Raw genomic sequence first — 24,248 nt, 5'->3', positions numbered from 1 at the left:
TAAACTCTAAGTAATTCGTCCGAGAGGGTAGCCGAGTAGCGAGGGACTTTGGTTGTGCTTTTGGGTAATATGTTGCGTCGTATCACATCAACCCCTTTGATACTGGGGATCAGAGGGTAGACCGAGGAATCCGCGCAATCAAGGTATTAACCCATCTGTTAACGCGGAGTTCTCTTCGGATGGATTTTGAGGTTTATGTGCCATAGTTTTTTTTTTTTTTTAAATAGTTGGTTCCTCATCCAGGTAGTTGGTTTCCCCATAGGCTTGAGTCCGAGGACTATGTAATGCCTTGGTTCTGTCCAAAACCTAGTTTTCCTCATCCAGGCAGTTGGTTTCCCTATAGGCTTGAGTCCGAGGACTATACAATGCCTTGGTTCTGTCCAAAACCTAGTTTTTCTCATCCAGGCAGTTGGTTTCCCCATAGGCTTGAGTCCGTGGACCATGCAATGCCTTGATTCTGTCCAAAACCTAGTTTTCCTCATCCAAGTAGTTGGTTTCCCCATAGGCATAGGCTTGAGTCCGAGGACTATGCAATGTCTTGGTTCTGTCCAAAACCTAGTTTTCCTCATCCAAGTAGTTGGTTTCCCCATAGGCTTGAGTTCGTGGACTATGCAATGCCTTGGTTCTGTCCAAAACCTAGTTTTCCTTATCCAAGTAGTTGGTTTCCCCATAGGCTTGAGTCCATGGACTATGTAATGCCTTGGTTCTGTCCAAAACCTAGTTTTCTTCATCCAGGCAGTTGGTTTCCCCATAGGCTTGAGTCCGTGGACCATGCAATGCCTTGGTTCTGTCCAAAACCTAGTTTTCCTCATCCAGGCAGTTGGTTTCCCCATAGGCTTGAGTCCGAGGACTATGCAATGCCTTGGTTCTGTCCAAAACCTAGTTTTCCTCATCCAAGTAGTTGGTTTCCCCAAGGCTTGAGTCCGAGGACTATGCAATGCCTTGGTTCTGTCCAAACCTAGTTTTCCTCATCCAGGTAGTTGGTTTCCCCATAGGCTTGAGTCCGTGGACCATGCAATGCCTTGGTTCTGTCCAAAACCTAGTTTTCTTTGGCACTAGAACTTGGTTTTACGGGAGTTAGCTCTTTGGCTAAGCCCCTAGAATTACTTGCGCGATTAACGCTGACAAACGTAGCCCCTAATCAAGAAGCATAGCCCCTAACGGAACTTTGCGCTGAAACTCTATAACCAATTGTTAGGAATAAAAAAGGAACTATTTCGACCTACCGCCTATGCCAACACACAAGCCTTCCCCACAGACGGCGCCAATTGTAAGGACACGATTCGTGGCGGACCGTAATAGTGTCGGGTTCGCACGTGAAAAGGCCCTAACAATATCATTTGTAGAGCGTGGGTTTGGAAGGCTAGACCTTGATCGACAGGCGGTGGGTTTTTCGTGGTGTTCGTACAAGTTTAAGTTTTCCTTCACCCCTGGAGTCTTTCTCCTGGAGGTGGGTTGGGAGGCTCTGGTTTTTGGCCATTTTTCCCAACCCCCTCTTTAGGCTACTTATTTTTCCTTTTATATTTGCCTGCGTTCATTGTCCTTCGTCCACGTATAGGGTCAACCTTTCCAAGATTGATACTTGTCCCATCAGCCCATATTCAAAGTCGTTGGGGGTGGTTGTAAAAGCCAAAGAATGCGGCTCTGTCAGGTTCAGAGCATTGAATGGCAGTAAGGGCAACTTTCCCCGGATATTTTAGATCTTTCTTCCAAGTTTCAGTCCTATACCGTTTTTACCCCTCTTTCAGGGGGGACTTTGGGTCTGCCGAGGACTGAGCTGTCCTCGGCGGTATCCATAGGCTATTTTGTCGAGCTTGGACCATAGCCTTCCTTGGCTTGGGCCTTTGGATTCTCCCCGGGTAGATGCGCCTGACCCATAAATCATTTGGGCCCCATAGTATGTAATTGAAATAATGGAAAATCATGAGTCCAAGTCATGTTCTAAAAGAATTGGTATATAATTGTTTTTGTTTTTGTCTTTTTAAAAATAGTATTTAAATTTTGCCCCTCTGAATTAAAATCCTGATTCTGCCACTCATTAATTAATAGCTTTCAAAATTACTTTTATCTTTTTTTAAAAGAACCAAAAAGAGAAAAAAAGAAAAAGACGAGGGGGTTTAAATCTATAATTAATTAATGTAAAAATAAATTGTAAAATTGTAAAATTACCTATATTTTTTCAATTATTTTCTTATAAAGCTTGTTTTTATATTTATTTTTCCTTACTATTAACATATAGTCTAGCTTTAATTTTTTTTTTTAAAGGAAAAAAAAAACGTGGAAATCATGATTTTATAATTAATTTATTTACTAACGTAAAAAATAAATACAAAAATTTTAGAATTACCTACATTTTTATTAGACTTTTTTTATTCTGGGACCGACTTTGGTTAGTTTTAGCGTTTAGAAAAAGCAACGGCGGTTTTCGGAAACAAATTCTTATTAGCTATTTAAAATTTAAAATAAAAAATAAAAGTTTCCGAAACAGAGAAGGATAGTGGTGCGGTGAGAAAAAGCAGAAATGGAGAGAGAGAGAGAGAGAGAGAGAGAGAGAGAGAGTTTTCATTTTCATTTTGCTGAAGAAAAGGGGAAAAGGGTGTTAAAGGCGGGGGTTTCAAATTTTTCAGGGAGGGGTATATTTGTCTTAAAACACGTGTCACTTTTTTATTGGGCTTAGAAACACGAACTAGGTGCTGATGCTGACGTGGAGTTCCTGAAACAGATTCTGAGTACTTCGAGTTTGAAATTATCAGACCGTTAACTCCAGCCCTAAACCGACTTATATATACACTCAGCGTTGAGAATAAGCATCAAATTACTCTCTCTCTGTTTGGCTCCGTATGATCTGAAACAAGAACACTTCTATTTCTCCTCAAACCCACTTCTTGAAACTAATTTTTTTTTTCTCCTACCATTATCAGCAAAGTTACTATTTTCTATAATCCACTTCTTGTTTCTCTTCGAACCCACTACTTGATACAACTTTCTACCATTGTTGCACAATTAATCGAAATTCAGAATCTTTTGGTTGTATCGTGGGAGGGATGAAGCGAACCAAAGAGGAATTCAGTGTGGGCGGTGAGGTTTCTGCGGGTTACGGATCACCATCTTGGTGCAGAGGTCAATTGCTTGGCCGTGGAGGATTTGGGTCTGTTTTCATTGCGAAATTAAAGGAACCCTGTTGGAGATTTCCTTCAATCATGGCTGTAAAATCAGAAAACGCTGCTTCTGCGTCATCTTCACTCATGAAGGAAGAACTGGTTCTTCAGGCTTTAAGAGGGTGTCCTAATGTGGTTCAAAGCTTTGGATCAGACATCACAACTGACTGCTCTGGGGATTCCATCTACAACGTTTTTCTTGAGTTTGCTTCGGGAGGAAGCTTGTTTGATTTCATCAAGAAAACTGGTTCTGGTACTGGGTTGCCTGAGGTTATAGTAAGGGATTGCACTCGGTCTATTCTGATTGGATTGAAGCAAGTGCATGACCATGGATTTGTTCACTGTGATATCAAGCCTCACAATGTCCTGTTAGTACCTACAGTAGATGGGTATATTCCTAAAGTTGCAGACTTTGGGTTGGCAAAGATGCACAATGTGAGAGATGGTAGTGGTGTTAGAGGCACACATTTGTTCTTTTCTCCTGAGATGGTGGTTTTTGGAATTCAGGAAGCACCTTCAGATATTTGGGCACTTGGGTGTACTGTGCTGATGATGTTGACAGGAAAACCACCGTGGGCTTGTACATCTAAATCTGAACTTTTGTCTCGGATTGCTACTGAAACACCGACGATTCCACACCATATTTCAATAGCAGCCCAAAACTTCTTGAGTTGCTGCTTTGTGAGGCATTCTGCGAAGAGGTTGACGGCTACTGAGCTATCGAGTCACTTCTTTTTACTAGAATCAGATGAGTGTAAAGAAGTATTCATTCAAGAATCGGCTGAAGTTTCAAATCAGAAGTATCCTGGAGTAAAGCCTCAATCACGGCATCATCCTTCAGCTTTGCCGAGTTTTATACCTATTCCTTCTTCATCATCTAAAGAGGAAAAGGACATCCCTGCTGCAGTGGAGAGAACATGTTACAAACAGATCCATCCTTTGGCAATCAAGGGTTGCCAACCTCCCGTCACTTTTACTGTTTGTGCCAATTGAGACATAGCAAACATTTTGTTTGCATTTGTAAATAATTTTTTTTTTCATAGTAATTGATTTTTTATTTTTTGGTTTCAGAAGTTGAAAACTAATGAGTCAGTAAATATAAAGCATTTTTCATTTCTGGTCATTCACCTTTTAATGTTTTTTATGTGCTTTCAATTTTCATTGTTCATTTATATACTAGTAGAGGTAGATTCTAAATTTGGCAGTGTCCTTAGCCCTTAAGCAGGGTATCCACTTCAATCGTAGTAATCCTGTTTCAATCTGTAGCTTACTGTGGTACCAAAGATAATAGTAAAAGAAGATAGATTGATGGAGTAACAAAAAATAGAATATAAGTGCTCAGAAAGAGATGGGGTTATCACTGTGCAAGCTAATACAAGGATGAAGTCAAAAGTTTTTTGGTTCAACTGTTTTAGTCCTTTTCATTTTGAGTGAACTATGTATTCAAAATTCAATAGATTTGAACAAATAAGCGAGTAGTAGTAGTGCTAGTACTAATAGATTTGAATAGTAATAATAATAATAACAAGGCCTACAGGTTACCTTGGTTCTTTAATGGTGGCTTAAATTTGGAAAATTCAGATATATCTACGTGGATGCAATGAACAAGCACGCAGGTACTCAAATGTTCTGGTTATGAGATGTGTTATAGAAACAATAAAACAATGTGGGAATAGAAACAATACACTTCTCGCTGATGGTTTATTTGGAACTTCTGAATTCTGTCTCATCAGGTTTGCTGTCATTTTCAATCTTCTCTAGCAATTCACGAGCCATCTTTAATTTTCCACTCTTTTTATATGCATGTTCAAAAGCATCCTTGACATAGACTGGTGGATAAAAACCATTTTCAAGCATTGATTTTAGCCTCTCATAAGCAGCCCCTAGTTCACCTGCTTTACAGAACTTATGCAAGATCTGAGAGTCCAATTTCCACTCCAATTTGAATAACAAATCCAACTTTGCATTATCCCTCAAAAGTTTATCCACTAAACTACATGTGTGAAAATGTGGAGATAAGCCCAATCCTAACATCTCAATCAATAAGCCATAAGCATCTTCCCAATTCCTAGCTTCACCATAAGCAAGGATCAATGACAAATTGGTAAAATTATCTGGAAGGCATCTCTTCTTATTCATAATCTCAAAAACCCTTTTTGCATCATCTAAATTCCCTAATTTGCATAGCATTGAAAAAAAAAACAGAATTGCAAATAACCAACTTTGGCTTCATGCCCTGGGAGAGCATCTTCCCAAACAAGTGGCTGGCTTCCTCTACCAATCGGTGTTCACACAATGCGTGTATGACAATAGAGTATCCTTCTTCCACACAACTTAGCTTCCTTCCCTCGACAAGTTTCAACAACTTAACAGCTTCTTCCATTTTGCCCAATCGACAAAGCTCTGAAATTAGCTGCTTTATAACAAATGTACTAGGTAATAAACCCATCTCATGAACTGCCCAAAACACTGGAAGTCTGCAACTGCAGGCTGTACAGCACCGCTGTTAGCACCCACATTCGGAACTAAAATAGTAAAGGGTTTATGAGCATCCTTCACAACTTTCTCAACAGCTCCTCCTTTTGCACTCAATGAACACAACTCCCCAATAAGAAAGTTCACCGCAGACCGAGTAGGGACTAAACCAGCCCTGCCTATTTCACCAAATACATCAAGTGCAGTCTCAAACCTACCAAATTTACATAAACCAACAAGAATATTACTATAAGAATACGTATCCGGAAATTTGATTCTCCTAAGAATCATTAGTGCAAAATCAATTAGTTCCTCAGACCTTTCCTTCTTGCAAAGCATATGGAGCATATTATTGTCCACAAGATTATCAGGTTTACACCTAAATTGTGATTCCATTTCCTGAAACAAGCAAAGGGCTTCTCTAACTCTCCCCTGCCTACCTAAAAACCTAATACAAATCGAAAATGTTCGACATGAAACTCAACCTTTATGTAAGAACACAGTTACCAAAAGACACTAGATATCAACAAATAGCTTCGTCGTACCTATGAAATCAGCCATGTACACAAGTAACACAACAACACAGTCATCAAATTGAAAACCCATTTACATTCCAGCCCAAGCAAAGAATTCCATGGTCTTAATCCTACCCAACTGCCTATAGTTCATCAGAATTTGAAGCACAAGATTAGAGTTCAATTTTTCTTTAAAACCCTTTAACAAATCATCAATATTTGTGAGGTTGTTGTTGTTGCTGATGGTGGTGGTGGTGGTACAATGAGTGAAGTGGGTCTTGTGGGAGTGGAGAAATTAGGTTTGGGAATTGAAGAAAATGGAGAGGAATTGAGAAAGGGTGTGAGGGTTTTGAGGAGGTTTGAAGAAAGAGCGAGAGCTCCATGTTTAGTTCTAAAGATCATTCCTCGAATTTGGTTGAACTTGTGATAACGGGCTATGCATCATTCTTCACAAGGGGAATTTTTTTTTTTTTTTTTCTTCTTTTTGTCATTTTTATTTTTAAATGGATATCCCCCTCTCAATTTAAAAAAAAAAAAAAATCAAATTGACCTTTTTTTTAATTAAAATAAAATATTTTCCAAATTATTACTGAATTATTATTATTTGGTACTGATATAGAGAATAAAAAATTGGCACAACGTTGTAATTAAAATTATTTGATAAATTTTTTGTGTTTTTCTTAAACAAAAAAAAATTACAAGCACTTGCATAAAAAATAAAAAATTACAGGCATAATAATTTCACAATAGAACCTATGCATCAAACAATTAATGTCATGTAAAAAAATGTGACAGTGATGGTTCCATAGAAAAATCAATAACAACTTTTTACTTAGATTTTTTTTGTGAATTTCTTGTAAAAATGTTGTTTGTTGTAGACATTACTCTTTTAAAACCAAGACATAATTTTGAGCTAGTCCAATATAATTTTTTTTTTTTTTTTTCAAAAAAGTGTTTCCAAGTAGAAATAATTTTAAGACCTCCACACTCCATCTACTCAAAATCTCTCAATGTGGTTGGTTCTTATGTGAGAGTGAGAGTATGTAGCGGAAATAATACCAATGGTAAATCGGGAGGGATGACGATTATATCTTATAAAGATATAAAATGATCCAATGGTAAATTGGGACTACTGCGTCACTTAATATCAATAACAAAAGCTCACAGTGCCACCAAAATAACCTAATTGTTGCCACCATGAAGCCTGAATCACCATGCCTACAAACTTCTTAAGACATAGCAAACATTTTTTTTTTTTTTTTTTGCATTTGTAAATCATTTTGTTGGCAAAATTTGCGAAATAGTATGTTTTTAGAAAATTTTTAGGAAAGCAGTGGATTGACTTCAAGGATGGGTACAAGACCAAGGACTTGAACTGCATGGAGACTGAATCACAGTCTGTATTTTACTGAATTCATTAATCATAGAGTTTACTTATTTGATCCTTTGGCTCATTGAATGTTTCTCCTGTGGTATTGAGGTTGAGGCTTGCACTATTCATCCTCATTGATCATGTGGTCTTCAAAAATAATGATTTTGACCTTTTCAGGTTCTGAAAGAACATTTTGGTCGATACTGGAATAAATTTGATAAAGCACACTAATAAAAATAATTCCATATATAAAATTCTTGAACAAAACCACTATTTCTGGAATGGACTGTAAGAACAACATTGTCAATAGTACGGGCTCTGCCTAATTAATGGTGGCTTGCTCAAGCACTATAGGAATATCTTGTCAAAACAAGTATGATCCGTGATTTTTAAAGTTATTTCTTTTAGCAATTGCTTGAAAATTTAAAATTGCATGGCTTACTGTACCTGAGAAAAAATATAGTTTAATTTATGAGAATTTCATAGTAAAGCTTTTATTGCCAAAATCGTATTTGTTACTCTCAAAACTAATTTTAGCATTATTGAATGGGGGCTTTAGATATTTTTCTCGGTTGAAGCTGGCATTCAGTATAAGTTCAAAGAACAAAATAAATCTCAGTAATGCTACCCAACTTATTGCGATGGTAGATTATAATTACTGCGGCATCTCTGTGACATTAGACTACCATTGACACAGTTTTTATTCTACACCAATCACAATCAAAAACCTCAACAATGTAAAATTTTTTGTAGACACTGTATATACCCAAGGCCCCCCTAAAAATCGGTATAAAGTTTAATCCGGCCTGTGGTTTCAAAATATGCAGACTGATACTGATATCTAAATTGAACCCGTGTCATTAGAAGGTGATCATTAAATTACTCTGAACCTACATTTTGCATTTGCAAAAGGCAACTACATGGCCCCAAGGGACCAAATGTATGTCGTACCTAAGTCCACAATGACGACATAATTTGAAAAAAATAAAAAATAAAAAATAAAAAACATTTTCTTCCACAATGATAGGGTACAACATGCACTTTCTGTGATTTATCCTGAACTGGAAGCAGCTTTCTCACAAGCCTCTGCTTCATAGACATTTGCCGCAGCATCATCAAAACTGGGGGCTTTTGGAGTAAGTCCTAGCACCTTGAACATGAGTTGATCAGCATCGAAATCATTGTTAGGAGTAGTCAAGAGCTTCTCCCCAGTGAAGATCGAATTTGCACCAGCAAGAAAGCACAATGCTTGCTCAGGCATGGAGAACCGAACTCTTCCAGCTGACAGCCTGACCATTGCCTTGGGCATGACTATGCGTGCTGTGGCAATCATTCGAACCATCTCCCATATTTCAACTGGCTGAACAAAGGAAAAAAAGAAAAAAAGAAAGAGGGTCTTTTAAGCTGCTAAAAACTATAAACAATCTGGAAAGAATTTTGTGAATGTTAATTTCATTAAAGCATAAGAAATAGAAATAAGTAGATTTAAAAAATAAAATAAAATAAACAAAAAACTAACCTTTGAGCATGCACTCAAGGAATTGTCAGTTAAGCTATAAGGCGCTAGGCAGATATAAATATAATTAAACAATTTAAAAAGGGTTTATTTTCTTTTGTTTCCACTGCTAGTGGTGGGTACTTTAATGACAATGACTATAGAAGAATTACTTTTTTTTGATTAGTAACTATAGAAGAATTACTACGACTCTCATTTGATAATTATTTCATCATTAAATGATTCAAATGTAACACTAGTAGAAAGAAGCATGGGTGATGGATGCAGCCAAAAGCAGGTATTGATACAATGATCAGCCTCTTCAAATTAATTTTGCCTGTTTTCATATGGTTGCCTCTCTAACTTTATTTTGTTCTTTACTTGCTTCCCTTCCAATGATAATAAAGCCTTAATCCCTACCAGTTGCAAACCTGCAATATTCTAAATATAAAGTACAGAATTTTTAACTTCAATAAAAGTATAGAGTCGATATGTTCAATAACATATTATGAATATGCACAAGAATTGGCAGATTGACAACCAATATTATAAACTCTAAGATAAACAGAATAAGAACTATTTGCCTTCTGATCTTGAAGAGGTGTGCCTTTCACTGCAAGCAGTGCATTGATGGGAACACTCTCAGGGTGACTAGGGAGCGTTGCCAATGTATGTAAAAGACCAACTCGGTCCTCTTCTGCTTCTCCAAGCCCTATTATTCCTCCTATTAACAGAAATTAAAGAGTGAATCATCATTCCTACATAATATAGTGACTCATAATGATATACATTTTTCCTTTTTTTTTTTCAAGCAGATTTAAGATTGTGATTTGTGAACACAGAGAAGATAAGACAAAGGCTAGGGAGTCACCCTAATGACAAACAAGGTTTTTAACAATCACCCATGATATGTATTATTTTTTCAAATGATTAATTACCTTAAAAAATGCAAATTAAAAAGCTAGTTCAAGCCAATTTTGAGAACATGTTCAGAGTAGGAACCTCTAAAACAACAAATAGAAAGAAAAATATTTTTCCCTAAGCAAAATAACTGACGTTTCTAGTTGTGATACAGAAAGAGACTATTATATGACATTATTCATCAATACAACCATAAAAATAAAATGAAAAAACCACCGTCCTTTTGGACCACTTTTGAATTAATGAATTTTAAGTTATTAAGAATTTTTAGTAAGGTAGCCTCCTTAGTTCTAGAAATCTTATGGTTAAAATTCCACCGGAAAACCTCTGTCCATATTAGAGAAGCCTAAGATTTTGGTGACAGTTTTGACACAGCTAACAAAGTCAAGAAAGTTATAGTTGAACCTATATTGAACTCCATTTTCAAGAATCCTTTGAACTGACTTGGAAAATACATAAAGCAAATTCAACAATGCCTTTGGAGGATTGGTTACCAATCAAATGTAATTTCACATGCCTCTTGTAAACTGACACACCATGATAAGACCTGAAACTGGCATGAAATATAGACCACATAAAATGAAGTACTAATGATTTTACAAGCTAACTCACTGGGTCAAGAATGTCCAATACATCCTAGCATGTAGGGGAAGAAATTTCAAGCTTAGAAAAATAACTGCAAGTGAGACATGAGTCTAGCAGACAATTCTTTAGCTATATATGGGAACAGATTAGATTCTTTCCACTTTCAAAAGAGTGCTCTATCCTGATAAAAATGAACCAGCATAAACGTTTGGCCACTTTTGTCATTTTATGAAATTCTATTTACATTTTGAATAAGAAGAAGAAATTAACCACATTAATTTGGCTTGATTACAATATACTCCTACAATTAATGTGTCTGATCGTAATATATTCAAGAGAGTAACTAAATTACCTGAACAGACATTAATCCCTGCATCGCGAACAAACTCAAGGGTTTCTAGGCGCTCATCATAAGTCCTTGTGGTGATGACATTTGGATAATACTCCCTTGAGGTATCAAGATTATGATTATAAGCTGTCAGGCCTGCCTTCTTAAGTTCTACAGCTTGCTGCTTCTCTAGCATGCCCAAGGTGCAGCACACCTCCATTCCCATATCCCTGGTACATTATAGATACCTCTGACATAAGTTAAACATAAGATGGAAGTATGGTATGAACAAAGGTTATAAAAATTCAAAATGTTTTTTTATAAGGAAATGAAAATTCAAATTATTACAGATGCAAAAATAGCATATTAAGAACCAGTTCAACAATTACAAAAATTTGAAATGCATCATACCATTGATAGCTAGCTCAATTTTTGGGGCTTGTCAAACATCCTCCAAATTTTTTTTTTCCTTTTCCATTTAAACAAAGATTCTTTTATTTAATTTCTCAAAAAAAAAAAAAAAGTTTCTTTTATTTAGAGTTTATGCCATTTAACAAAGACATGTCAGAAACATGGTCATGACTTATCAAAAACATATCAGCACTGCTCAGAGCTCTTACTCTCTTCTCTCCTTTTATTTTCCTTGATTTAATCTCTTACTCTCTTCTTCTTATTGGCATGTGGGTGGCCCATATTTGACCTGATATGATATGCATTATTGTTTTTTTTTTTTTTTTTTTTAATAATTATAGGAAAAAAATATTACATATCAATTTTATAATTATATGCTGACCCCAAAAGAGAGAAAAACCTAATAAAAAAAGTCTATTATTAAAAAAATTTCTTCGTTTATTATGTCTTTTCTCTGTAACAGTCACATTAAGAATCATCTGGCAGCATCTTCTGCCTACTGATTAAAAAAAAAAAATCCATTTCTTGAGGTCCAAATGCTGGGTTTTTTGTTCTTTATTTTTTTGGCCTAATAAGTGGATATGATCCTGGAAGCATTATAAAACAAGTATTAAATCACCTAGGAGACTGCAGCCTCTTCTGACCATGCATATATTTCACATTATAGCCAACAAAAGAAAAGAGTGTAATAATTTGAAATGAAAATTTAATTAGAAGGGCAAAATAATTCAAACTCATGACTCATTTATTATAATTATAATTTACCAATTTACCAAGTGTGAATTAATGTCTTTGAGATCCATACGGAGTGATAAGGGTCCAAGCTCTTGGTCATTATAAATTAATTTTTTACTTTTTTACAAAAAGCTTCAATTTTCTAAGTGCTTAGTATGTTCTATAAATGACATGTCATTACCTTATTTCTTTTACATATTCAAGGATCTGGTTGAAATTGGTTTTTCTTCCTACAGTGTCTCTCCACGCAGCACCCATGCAAAAACGTGTGCTACCAGCCTCTTTTGCCTGCCAAAGAATGAGAATATGTCCTAATGATGCTCCAAGAAAAAGGAAATGGACAATGTGCAGCAAAAGGATTTCACGAATACTTCAAAAAAATTCGATTTAATCAACAGGAAAATTTAAATTGCTGATCCATAGGCAGGAGCTCGAAAAGTACTGACATCTGGTTGTGCAGTTTAGGAGAAAACAATTCAAAGTGTGGCTTTTTTGATAGCTCAAACTAATTATATCAAAATTTAATTTGGGAAGACTGGTTACTTTGCCCATTACATTTCTACCTTAACACAACCTAAAGTAAACTATACTTCAAAATATTATCAGCTTTGAAAAGCCAATGGACACAAATTTCATAACTTGCCTAACTTACACTTTATTTTTTTGAGTAATCAGCACTCCCTTTACTCATCCAAAATCAAGAATAATTAGTACTCTGTTTCCATTTACTTTATTTGATTTAAATTAAGGATGACATTTTTAGAAACTAGTAACTTTTTAGTTCAAAGGGAATGAACTTAATTTAAATAATGACATATTGCCTTAGGTAAAAAAATACAAACAATTCAGACATGAGGGCACAATGGAAATCTCCTACAAAAACAAATAGAAATAAAAATCCTATATCATATTCTTAGTGTCCCACAGACTTCAATATGCCATGTGTTTGATTATTTTCCATTTTAAATTTTGGTTGCTTTATAAGGAAAAAAAAAAGGGCGTGTGTGCAGGTTGTGATTGGTGGGGGCATAAAGTAGAACACTTAGTGAGATAGAGGGTTTTTATTCAACAATTAGGATATAAGTAACATAAAAATAGTTAATTACATTATTCTATTTAAAAAGTCTGAACTTTAAAAGGCAAAATGGCAAAGCATCTAAAAGCAAAGAGATTGAACCTTTGTTGCAGCCTGCAGAACAGCCTCCTTAGTCATAAGCTTTTGGGCCTTTAGTCCTGTGTCATATCTAGAGGATTGAGGACAATAAGAACAATCCTCACTACACCCACCCGTCTTGATAGAGAGCAGAGTACATTGCTGCACTTCCCTAAAATTATGTGCATGTCTATGAACTTGAGCCTAAAACACACACAAAAAAATATATTCACTTTATGAATTAAATTAATTTAATTAACCCTAACAATCATAATAACAATAATAATTGCAATACATTTTTATTTTATTTTCCATATAAGACAAACTCAGCAAGCATTTATACACTTAGATTCACAAAATTTCTACAAATGCCTCACAGACTCGCACATATTGTACAGGATGGAACAACCTTTTCCTTTTCCTTTTCTTTTTCTTTTTTTTTTTTATTTTAAAATGTTCTAAAAAGGAACACAATTACACCAGAATATTTTTTTTCTTTGACTTTCCTACATTTTCTCAGCAATGAAACATAAAGTTGATGCACACACTTCAAGCAGCAGGATATAACAATCATAATAACAACAATATTTCAAAAAAGAGAGAAACTTTCTAGTTTCTACAAAGCATCTATACACTGAAATTCACAAAATTTATACAAAAGCATCACAGCAATTGCACATAATGCACATAAATGTACAGCATAAAAGCTTCTTTTCATTTTCTGTTCTTTTCGAAAGGTTCCAAAGAAGGCAAAAAATTAGTAATTACACTAGAAAGTTCATTTTCTGGGCAACCAAACAGAGATTTGATACACATACTTCACAGAACGAACCAGAAACAGCGCATATCAAATGTAAAGCAAGAGAAACAGACATTCGAAGAGAGAATCGAAACTCACTCCGTGGAAAAGGAGATCGAGAAGCGGAGAGTCGTAGACGGATTTGATCTCGTCTTGTGTCCAATCGTTTCTCGGACCTTCGCTTATCGCTCGCTCGGCTTGCACCGCAGCAGCGGAAGAAGTAGAATACGAAGAACAAGAAGAATGCAGTAGGAGGATTGAGCGTCTTAGCTGGAGAGCGAGGACTGAGCGAACCGAAAACATGTTTGATTAGTGAGAAAATGGAAAAGACGTGGTTTTATAATTTTCTCGGGAAAAAAAGAAAAACGATTTTCCCGGAAAATGGAAGGAGGAGAGGAAGGGTAGAGGGAGCGGACTGAGAAATCGAGGTGTAGTAGTAGAAATGGGAAGCGAGAGTTGGCTCACCTAACTAAAAAATACAAGTGAGGCACAAAGACAACTGTGACTGTTCCATCTGCCACGTTGGCTCAATGACGTCACCTACTACCCACTTTGCCAGTCCTTGTCTAAGAAAAGTATTTTGTACCGCTTACCAAATAATGCTTACTCAAAATTTAATAAATGAGAGATATATGAATAAAAATAATTGAAGAGGATAAAAATCTAGGTTGATAGACTTAGATGAAGTGGGCCTGACGGATCCACGACTAAGGGCCGATAGAGGGCGAGCCCAATTGGGCAAAAGTCTGTTATGGGCCAATCCTGCATAAACAGATGTAACATGAACAGATCAAGCGCTCACGTAAACATCCACGTGGCAACTAGAAGCCCTAGATGGAAATACTTGTGACACACACTTAACCACCATAGAACCCCAAGGTAAATAGGAATTCTAGCACAAAGAGGATTTTGAAAGATACGCGCATTAATGAATATCTTCTCTATAAGGAAATGTTTTGTCCATCACGTTTGAGATTATTCAAGAGGATTCCTATGAGGAAAAGACTTCTACATCAAAGAGGAGAGGTCAACCTTCTACTACTATAAAAGTCCCAATACCCTCACAAATCAAGGTACGCATAATTTACCATTCTCTAGCACTTTAGAGTTGTGAGACTAGAGTTGTGAGAATAGTCCTAACTTGACCTTCGGAGGGTATTAGACCGACACTACACCGGTGCTTTCTGTTAGGTCTTCTCTCTTTTCTGTGCAAGTATCGTTACGAGCATGTGAATATCGTGTAGCTCACTGGTGATATTTATGGCATCATTAGTTGGCTCCGTCTGTGGGAAACGCGAGACTTATAAGCCATAACAAATGCTTCCCGGACTAAGAGTTGTATGGTTCTCACTCGCTTGATGGCGACCACCACCAATAACATTCAGGGAGACAAGCCACACCCAGCCACTCTCGAGAGACAAGTACAGACCCTAATTGCGGCCGTGAAACGCCTTACCAGACAAAACCAAACCCTAGAAGAATGGTTGTGACAAAAGAACGAGACGATGGGAAACCAGGAGGAAGATCAAGAAGGGGCCAATGCTGACCACAGGAACCAGGAGGGACTGAAGGGTAGCAACGTCCCAAATAGACCAGATGTGAGCTGGCCATTCCTTGCCGATACGGCCTCACCCCACATCGTCAAGGAGATACAGATGATGAAAGAATGGACGGAATGCATGATAAGCAAGGGAAGAGTCTCCAGTGATCTCGATGACATGGTCAACCGAACCGATTCACCCTTCACCACATCCGTCAATTCCTTTCATCTACCATCGAAGTTTCGAATGCCGTAGGTGGAGAACTATGACTGAAACAAGGACCCTTTGGATCACTTGGAGTCTTTCAAGACCTTGATGCACCTTCAGGGGATACCAGACGAGATGATGTGTAGGGCCTTCCTCACCACGCTGAAGGGCCCCGCAAGGATATGGTTCAGCAGGCTGACACCCAACTCCACAGTTCCTTCAAGGAGCTGAGCGCTCAATTCACATCGCACTCCATCGGGGGATATAGGTACAAAAAGTCTACGGCATGTCTCATGAACATAAAGTAGTGGGAGGAAGAGACGCTGAGGTCCTACATAACCCGGTTCAACAAGGAGGCACTCTTAATCGATGAAGCAAATGATAAAATACTCGTGGCAGTTTTCACTAATGGGTTACGAAAGGGTAAATTCCTATTTTCTCTATACAAAAACGATCTGAAGACCATGTCGGATGTACTTTACAGGGCCACCAAATATATGAACGTGGTGGACGCATTGCTGGCCTGCGAGGGAAAGCCTAGAAAGAGGGAAAGACAGGAAGACACACGGCAGGATAGGGAGTGAAAAATGGCCGAACCGAAGAATGACGGGATGATAGACGCTCCAAACCCCCCACTGGGAGGTTCACCAGCTTCACCCCATTGACTGCCCCAATAGATCAGGCCTTAATGCAGATCAAAGATGAAGGAACCCTGACATTCCCTAGCAAGATGAAGGGAGATCCTAGTAAGAGGCCAAAAGCCAAGTTCTATCGCTTCCATTGTGACCATGGGCACGACACAGCTAATCATTGCTATCTGAAATAGCAGATAGAGGCTCTTATAAGACAGGGGAAGCTACAGAGGTTCGTTAGTAGAGAAAGGACGGATCCACCCTAAGAACAAGCCCTGCGATGGGAGATGAGCGCCAAAGGTTACCCATTGGAGACATAAGGATGATTATAGGGGGAACAGTAACTTCTGGGTCTTCCAAAAAAGCCCAGAAGACCTACTTGAGAACGGTCCAGAACATCTAGCTTACAGGCGTTATACCCAAGATGGCATGGATTGACAACCTTGTTATTGGATTTTCAGAAGAAGATGCTCGAAGGCTGCACCACCCACATGACCATGCGCTTGTTGTTAGCTTGTGGGTAGGAGACTACAACATGCACTGGGTTTTGGTCAACAACAGCAATTCGGCAGATATCCTGTATTACCCGGCTTTTCAACAAATGAGGATTGATAGAGAACAGTTGGTCCCGGTGAATGCCCCTTTCGTTGGTTTTGGAGGAACGAGAGTCTTCCTCATTGGAGCCGTCACGCTATCAGTAACGGTAGGTGATTACCTCCAGCAAATCACGAAAGACGTAACATTCTTAGTAGTCAACTGCTCATCCGCTGACAATGCCATTCTCGGACGACCCACCCTCAACTCATGGAAGGCTGTAACTTTAACCTACCATTTAATGATCAAATTTCCTACGGAGTATGGAATAGGAGAACTACGCGAGAACCAGGTGGCAGCGCGAGAATGCTATATTGCTATGTTAGAGATGGACGATCATCAGCAAACAATGTGCATAGGAGAATAACGGATAGTAGCGGAGCCGGTTGAAGAATTAGAAGAAGTGATCCTTGATGACTTAAGGCCAGAACGGACAACTAGAGTGGGTACATTGGCAAGTTGGCCGATACACCGAGAGCTCACGACATTCCTAAGAGACAATCAAGACGTGTTTGCCTAGAGTCACGAGGACATGCCAGGAATCACGAGGACATGCTAGGAATCAACCCTTTAATTATGGTTCACAAGTTGAATGTATCATCCTCATTTTCCCCAATTCGGCAAAAGAAACGAGTATTCGCTCAGGAGCGGGACAAAGCCATTGCCGAGGAAGTACGAAAGTTACTTGAGGTAGATTTCATCCAAGAAGTGTACTACCCCAATTGGTTGGCAAATGTTGTCATGGTTAAAAAGGCCAATGGAAAATGGAGGATGTACGTAGACTTTAGGGACCTCAATAAGGCTTGCCCCAAAGATAGCTATCCACTCCTTCGGATAGATACTTTCGTAGACTCAACCGCAAGACACCAACTTTTGAGCTTCATGGACGCTTTCTCGAGCTATAACCAGATTAAAATGGAAGAAGCCGATCAAGGGAAGACCTTTTTTGTCACTAGCTAGGGACTATTCTGCTACAAGATGATGCCATTCGGACTAAAAAATGCTGGAGCGACATACCAGAGATTAATGAGCAAGATGTTCACGCACTAGATTAAGAGGAACATACAAGTTTATGTTGATGATATGCTGGTGAAGAGCCTGGATGAAGATGATCACCTAGGCGACCTCCGGGAGACCTTTGACAACCTCCGATCATATAACATGAAATTGAATCTAGGCAAGTGCGCGTTCGGGGGAAATTCTTAGGCTTTATGGTATCCCAAAGAGGTATAGAGGTTAATCCAGAGAAGATACGGGCCATAATAGAGTTAGAACTGCCGAGGACGGTCAAGGAGGTGCAAAGTTTGAATGGCAAAATCGCAGCCCTGAACGGGTTCGTCTCGAAAGTGACGGACAAATTTTTACCTTTCTTCCGCACTCTAAGAAAATCGTTTGAGTGGACAGACGATGCTAGATGGCGTTTGACAACTTAAAGGCGTATCTTTCATCTCCCCCGTTGCTCAGTCCAACCAAGCCAAGAGAAGAGCTTTACCTATACTTAGCTGTTTCACAAGCTGTTGTTAGCGCAGCTTTGGTGAGAGAGGAAGACGGATCTCAAAGACCAGTCTACTTTACAAGCCGAGCGCTTCGAGGAGCAAAAGAGAGGTACCCTCAAATGGAGAAGTTGGCCCTCGCGTTGATAACCATAACACGAAAACTCAAACTATACTTCCAAGCACATACCATCATTGTCTTGATGGACAAGCCCCTGAGAAGAGCCATGAGTAGCCCTGAGGCTGCAGGACGAATGGCTTTGTGGGCAATGGAGCTTAGCGAGATTGACATACAGGATCGTCCGTGAACGGCTATTAAAGGGCAAGTAGTGGCTGACTTCATCCCCGAATTCACCCTCGGGGAAGGCCAAGGGGCAGAGGAGATACGACAGTGGAATATTTATACGGACGGATCTTCCAATAGACTAGCTGGAGGGGCCGGTGTGGTGATCAAAATCCTAGAAGGGGATAAGATCGAGTGCAAAATTTGACTGGATTTCCCCACAACCAACAACGAGGTCGAATATAAAGCCTTGGTGGCAAGGCTAGACCTCGCAAAGGCTGCAAGTGCTGAAAACGTGGTCATGCATTACGACTCACAAGTAGTAACAAGTTAGATTAATGGCGGCTACGAGTGTAAGAATGAAAGGATGAAGAGGTATCTAGAAGAAGTGAAGAATCGAATTGACAGCCTCGAAGTCAGATTCATTCAAATCCCAAGGGGGGAAAACGAATGCACCGACCGACAAGCAAAAGCGACCTCGGCAGAATTTATGCTTGTCCCCAAACAAGTATTGTCATTTGTCCAAGTCTCCTCGCTTATTGATGATGGAATAAATGTGCAGGAAATAGATCCTAAAAGCAATTGGACTACGCCATTGATATCATACCTGAAGACAGGCGTGTTACCAGACGGGAATGACGCCGCCAGGAAGTTGAAAGTCCAAGCATCACAGTTTGTGCTGATAAAAGATGTCTTATACAAAAAAGGATTCTCTCGACCGTACCTGAGGTGTTTAAGCCACGAAGAAGCAGATTATGTAATGAAAGAAGTCCACGAGGGTATCTGTGAAAACCACTCGGGGTCACGGTCATTAGTACACAATTTGATCCGAGCAGGATACCATTGGCCTACAATGCTGAAAGACACACAAGCTTATGTCAAGGCCTGCAACAAATGTCAAAGGTTCAGTAATCTCATTAGGCAACCATCTGAAGAGCTGACCCCTATGATGGCCCTTAGCTCAATGGGGACTAGATATCATGGGCCCCTTCCCAACAGCAGTTAGGCAGCTAAAATTTCTGGTGGTTGATATCGACTACTTCACTAAGTGAGTGGAAGCAGAAGCCCTAGCCACTATCACGGAGAAGAACATTAGAAGTTTTGTCTGGAGGAATATCATCTGCAGGTACGGGATACCCAGAGTGCTTGTCTCCGACAATGGAAAGTAATTCGACAACAGCACATTTAGGGACTTCTGTTCGAAGCTAGGTATCAAGAATCACTACTCGTCACCCGCACACCCACAGGCCATTGGGCAAGTTGAAGTCACAAACTGATTCTTGCTCAAGATCATCAAGACCTAGCTTGAGGGGGCAAAGGGTATCTGGCCGGACGAGTTACTAAGTGTTCTGTGGGCATACCGAACTATAGCAAGAACACCTACTAGAGAAACGCTATTTTGACTAGCATACGGAAGTGATGCTGTCATCCTAGTAGAGATAGGGCTTATAAGCTATCGGGTGGAGAACTACGATGAGAATAAGAATGAAGAGGCCATGCGCCTTTAGCTCAACCTGGTGGACAAAGTTCGGGCAACAGCAGAATAAAGGTTGGCGCTGTATCAGAACCTCATGGCAAAACACTACAACTCCAATGTCAGGCACAGAGACTTTCAGGTTGGAGATCTTGTACTATGGAAGGTAATGGGCGCTACTAGAGATCCTTCACAAGGAAAGCTCGACCCCAACTGGGAAGGACCCCACAGGATCGCATCATGGTAGAAGAAAGGCACCTACCATCTTGAGAGGCTAGACGGGCGAAAGTTTCAGCACCCATGGAACACAGAGCACCTATGGAAATACTATCGGTAGAGACAATATGAAGAGCAACGACGCTTTTTCCCGGTTTAATTAGTTTTTACTACAATTAATAGTTTTACTTAGACAAATTTTTGCTACAATACTTTAAGTATCTTTTTAAGCCCAAGGGGGCAAGTACTTTTTTGCAAACGCATGGTTTTTTTTTTTAAAGAAGAATATTCAGACACATCTATGTCTTTTCAACTTGAATTCTCACAAAGTCCACAAAAGTGGACGGATTTGAACTAAAGTCCACAAGCTGGACGGATTTGAACTAAAGTCCACAAGTTGGACGGATCATCCCAAGAAGATGAAAATTCTAAGTCCACAAAAGTGGATGAATATAAATAAAGTCCACAAGCTGGACGGACGGTTCATCCCAGGAGGATGAAAATTCTAAGTCCACAAAAGTGGATGGATATAAACAAAATCCACAAGTTGGACAGATCATCCAAGAGGATGAAAATTCTAAGTCCACAAAAGTGGACGAATATAAATAAAGTCCACAAGCTGGACGGATCACCCCAAGAGGATGAAAATTCTAAGTCCACAAAAGTGGACAGATATAAACAAAATCCTCAGATTGGATGGACCATCCCAGGAGGATGAACATTCTAAGTCCACAAAAGTGGACGGGTATGGACTAGAGTCCACAGATTGGATGGACCATCCCAGGAGGATGAAAATTCCAAGTCCAAAAATGGACAGAATAAACTAAAGTCCACAAAGTGGACAATTCACCCATGAAGTATGAAAATACTACCTAGTCCATTAAGTAGATGATTCATCCATACAGGATGCAAATTCTATTCAAGTCCGCAAAGTGGACAGTTTTACCAGGGAGGATGAAAATTATAATCCATAAAGTGGACGGATCGTCCATTATGGAAGTGAGTCTAACAGTCCATAAGGAGGACGGTCCCTTTAGACATTAAGACGAACCACTGTATGGACGGACTCATTTTAAAGGACGGGTTTTTAATTAAATGGCCATAAAATTAAAGGCCTTTAAAGCATATAGTGGACGAATCGAATAAAAACTGACCCACTACATTCATAGCATCCTTGAAACAAGCAATTAAACCAAAATGGGCAGATTGAAATATACAACCCTTGAAGGGAAATTGTTCGACATACATAAGGTAATGACGGATAGAATTGAAGATTGTTCTCCCAATTTACAAAATAATAATAATAATAATAATAATAATAATAATAATAATAATAAAATCACTACTCTTGAGGGTCTGCATCCTTCTCCTAATGAGTGTCATCAACCACAATTTGGACTTGATCTTGGGCATTTTGTGCTTGGGCTGACTCTCCATTGCCTTGAGTTACATCCTCAGCAAAAAGATCGTCAGTATTCTTTGAGGTGATGGGCATGACAGAGGTTTGTGCTTGATCTTCAACTTTAATGTTTGAAACATCTAGGTCAGGGTAGGTCTTCTTAACCTGACGGAGGGCATCGTCAAAACCCTGAAGATAAGAATCTTTAAGCTCGGATAGTAAGGCATCGGAGTCACGGTACTCGCGTATCGCCACCTCCTTAGCCTGACGGAGCTAATCCTTCAAGTCTCGGATCTCTTTATCCTTATCCTCAAGGGCCTTCTTCGCTTCCTCCGTCTTCTGCTCAAGCTCTTTTCTCACCCTCTCCGAAATTTCAAACTTCTTCTCCATTTTTGATTTCCAATTTTGGAGCTAGTTCAGTTCATCCTTTGTTAGCTCTGCCTTAGCCCGTACGTACTCCAAGGCTGTCTCGTGGATAAGACACCATCCCATCAGCTCTTTTATCATAATCATGGCCTGAAACCCAAGAAAAAATTGAGGTTAGATGGAAAACCAAGTGGAAAGGACAGATTGAAAGTCGACGGGCAGGATTACCTGAGCGATTGCAAAAAGACTCGTCTTCCCTATGGCTTTCGTGGAGTGATTGCCCAAGTCCTCATAATCCTCCGACAACATGATGGACGAAAGCTACTCCAAGGAATATTTAGAATCTTAACAGAGGAGGACGGGCGGCTTCTCTTGATGGGTGGACATAGGGCCTTTGCCAGCCTCGTGCTTCACTGGAGTGACCGTCTTTGCACCCTCGGCCATTAACCCTACAGCGGGCTCCAAAGGGACTTTGGGTTTCTTAGCAGGACGGTCCCTTTTGGGCAGCTGCTTCCTTTTTGTGGACGGGTTGCTTGAGCCTGTCCCCTTGGGAGCCACGTTGCCGGTCTCCTTTTTCTTGGCAGCCTACACCTTGATCATTGCCCTCCTCTTAGCGTCATCCATATCTGTAAAGGTGGATGGATGAAGTTAATTACTAAAGATAAAAAAAAAAATAATAATAAAAAAAAGAGAAAACCATTCAAATAGAACGAGAACGACGGACTTACGTTTGCAAATTTTGGCATCGTACTTGATGGCTGTTGGTGTTGGTTCAGGTCTGTCACAATACCAATGGATGGTATTTAGTGAAACTAATTTCGCCCAAGTCCTTTCTTCCAGCTTGGTCTTAGCAAAATTTTTCTCAAGGAAGCTGAACTCCTTAAGTTCAACTTGTGGATGACATCTAATTGCAAAGAAGTAGACGGTTAAAAATGTTGAAATAAACTGAACGGTAATAAAGAATTCACACACTAGGACGGGTGCATACTGGACGGAGGCAATATGCCCCAAGTCGTGTCGATGGACATGTGTTTCGTATCCCTTGGACGACACATCCACTCATCACCTTCTAGGAAGAAATAACGGCTCTTCCAATCCTTATTAGAGTCTGGGGTTTCAAATATAACCTTCAACAATGGACTCTTGAGCACAAAACTATACATCCCCTTTGATTTGTCTATTTCATTTGGACGGTAGCAATGAAGGAATTCCCGCACCGTCAGCCTTCTCTTACCATTTGACATAATGTCGTATAGGACCTCCATTGCTATGAAGACCCTCTAGACATTTAGGGAAACTTGGTTGACAGACAGGCCCCGGTATTTGAAAAGCTCATGGTGAAGGGAGCTTCTCAAATACACCCTTTCATAGTAGCATTTCTCTGACTTATAGGGCAGACGGATGAGGATGTTATCTGGAATTTGGAAATTGGCCCTAAGAATGTTGAAGTGTTTCTCCTTGATGGTGGACCTAAAATTATGCACCGTCCACTCCGGTAGCATGATGAACTCCCTAAGTCCATTATCACCTACGACGAATTTTATTAGTTCCTTGACGTCATCAAAAACCTCTGGATCAGCCATCTCCATATCCTCATTTGTTGAGGACAAGGAAAAGGCAGATAGACTCCTGTCTTCGCTTAAACTCTCTTGGTCTTTATGACCTGACGGATATACTTCCTTGTAATCCGCCCCGTCACGGACAACTGACTAGTTACTTGACGCACTAGACATGCCTACACGTGACAACAAAATCTAAGACTCTGACGGGTCTCAAAGGGGTGACGGGTGTATAAAGTCTAGGAAAATAAAAAAAGTATGTCCGAGGATAAGAGAGACTTGTGAAGAAATGAGTCCTTACCAAGTTAGCAAGTGAACAGATGAAGGTTGTTGATGACGAATGCAGAAACTGAACGGAGTGTTCTTTGACAAGTATGACAGATGTGCTCTGACAGTGCGTTTCAGTGGAAAGTAGAGAAATGAGAGGAGAAGGAGTATGATATTTTATATAGGAAGTGCACGGAAGACGAAGTGATGCTTCGATCCAAGATAAGATCCAATGGAAGAGTGACACGTGTCACGCGTCATAAATGGCTT

The 24,248-nt window shown here is 39.3% G+C and overlaps 4 protein-coding genes across 4 annotated transcripts; 1 reads left to right on the top strand and 3 right to left on the bottom strand.

Moving 5' to 3' along the window:
* Positions 1-2,890: 2,890 nt before the first annotated feature.
* Positions 2,891-4,151, top strand: LOC115963240 (mitogen-activated protein kinase kinase kinase 17-like). Its single transcript, XM_031082180.1, has one exon. It carries the CDS (start codon positions 3,045-3,047, stop codon positions 4,149-4,151), a length of 1,107 nt encoding a protein of 368 aa, XP_030938040.1. The 5' UTR covers positions 2,891-3,044.
* Positions 4,152-4,859: 708 nt separating this feature from the next.
* On the bottom strand, positions 4,860-5,541 carry LOC115964869 (pentatricopeptide repeat-containing protein At5g65560-like). Its single transcript, XM_031084104.1, has 2 exons — positions 5,394-5,541; positions 4,860-5,332 (listed from the first exon to the last, which is right to left on the bottom strand). Exons 1-2 carry the CDS (start codon positions 5,539-5,541, stop codon positions 4,860-4,862), a joined length of 621 nt encoding a protein of 206 aa, XP_030939964.1.
* Positions 5,163-6,547, bottom strand: LOC115963241 (pentatricopeptide repeat-containing protein At1g09900-like). Its single transcript, XM_031082181.1, has one exon. It carries the CDS (start codon positions 6,027-6,029, stop codon positions 5,577-5,579), a length of 453 nt encoding a protein of 150 aa, XP_030938041.1. The 5' UTR covers positions 6,030-6,547; the 3' UTR covers positions 5,163-5,576.
* Positions 6,548-8,355: 1,808 nt separating this feature from the next.
* LOC115965306 (biotin synthase, mitochondrial) lies at positions 8,356-14,408 on the bottom strand. The gene is made up of 6 exons (XM_031084498.1): positions 14,047-14,408; positions 13,173-13,352; positions 12,177-12,283; positions 10,874-11,079; positions 9,600-9,739; positions 8,356-8,880 (listed from the first exon to the last, which is right to left on the bottom strand). The coding sequence occupies exons 1-6, from the start codon at positions 14,248-14,250 to the stop codon at positions 8,572-8,574; spliced, it is 1,146 nt and encodes a 381-aa protein (XP_030940358.1). The 5' UTR covers positions 14,251-14,408; the 3' UTR covers positions 8,356-8,571.
* Between the last annotated feature and the right edge of the window lie 9,840 nt (positions 14,409-24,248).

The sequence above is a fragment of the Quercus lobata genome, chromosome 10 (genome assembly GCF_001633185.2).
Source record: "Quercus lobata isolate SW786 chromosome 10, ValleyOak3.0 Primary Assembly, whole genome shotgun sequence".
Taxonomy (NCBI): domain Eukaryota; kingdom Viridiplantae; phylum Streptophyta; class Magnoliopsida; order Fagales; family Fagaceae; genus Quercus; species Quercus lobata.
The sequence above is the reverse complement of the archived record's forward strand: the minus strand, read 5'-3'. Positions and strand labels throughout refer to the sequence as shown.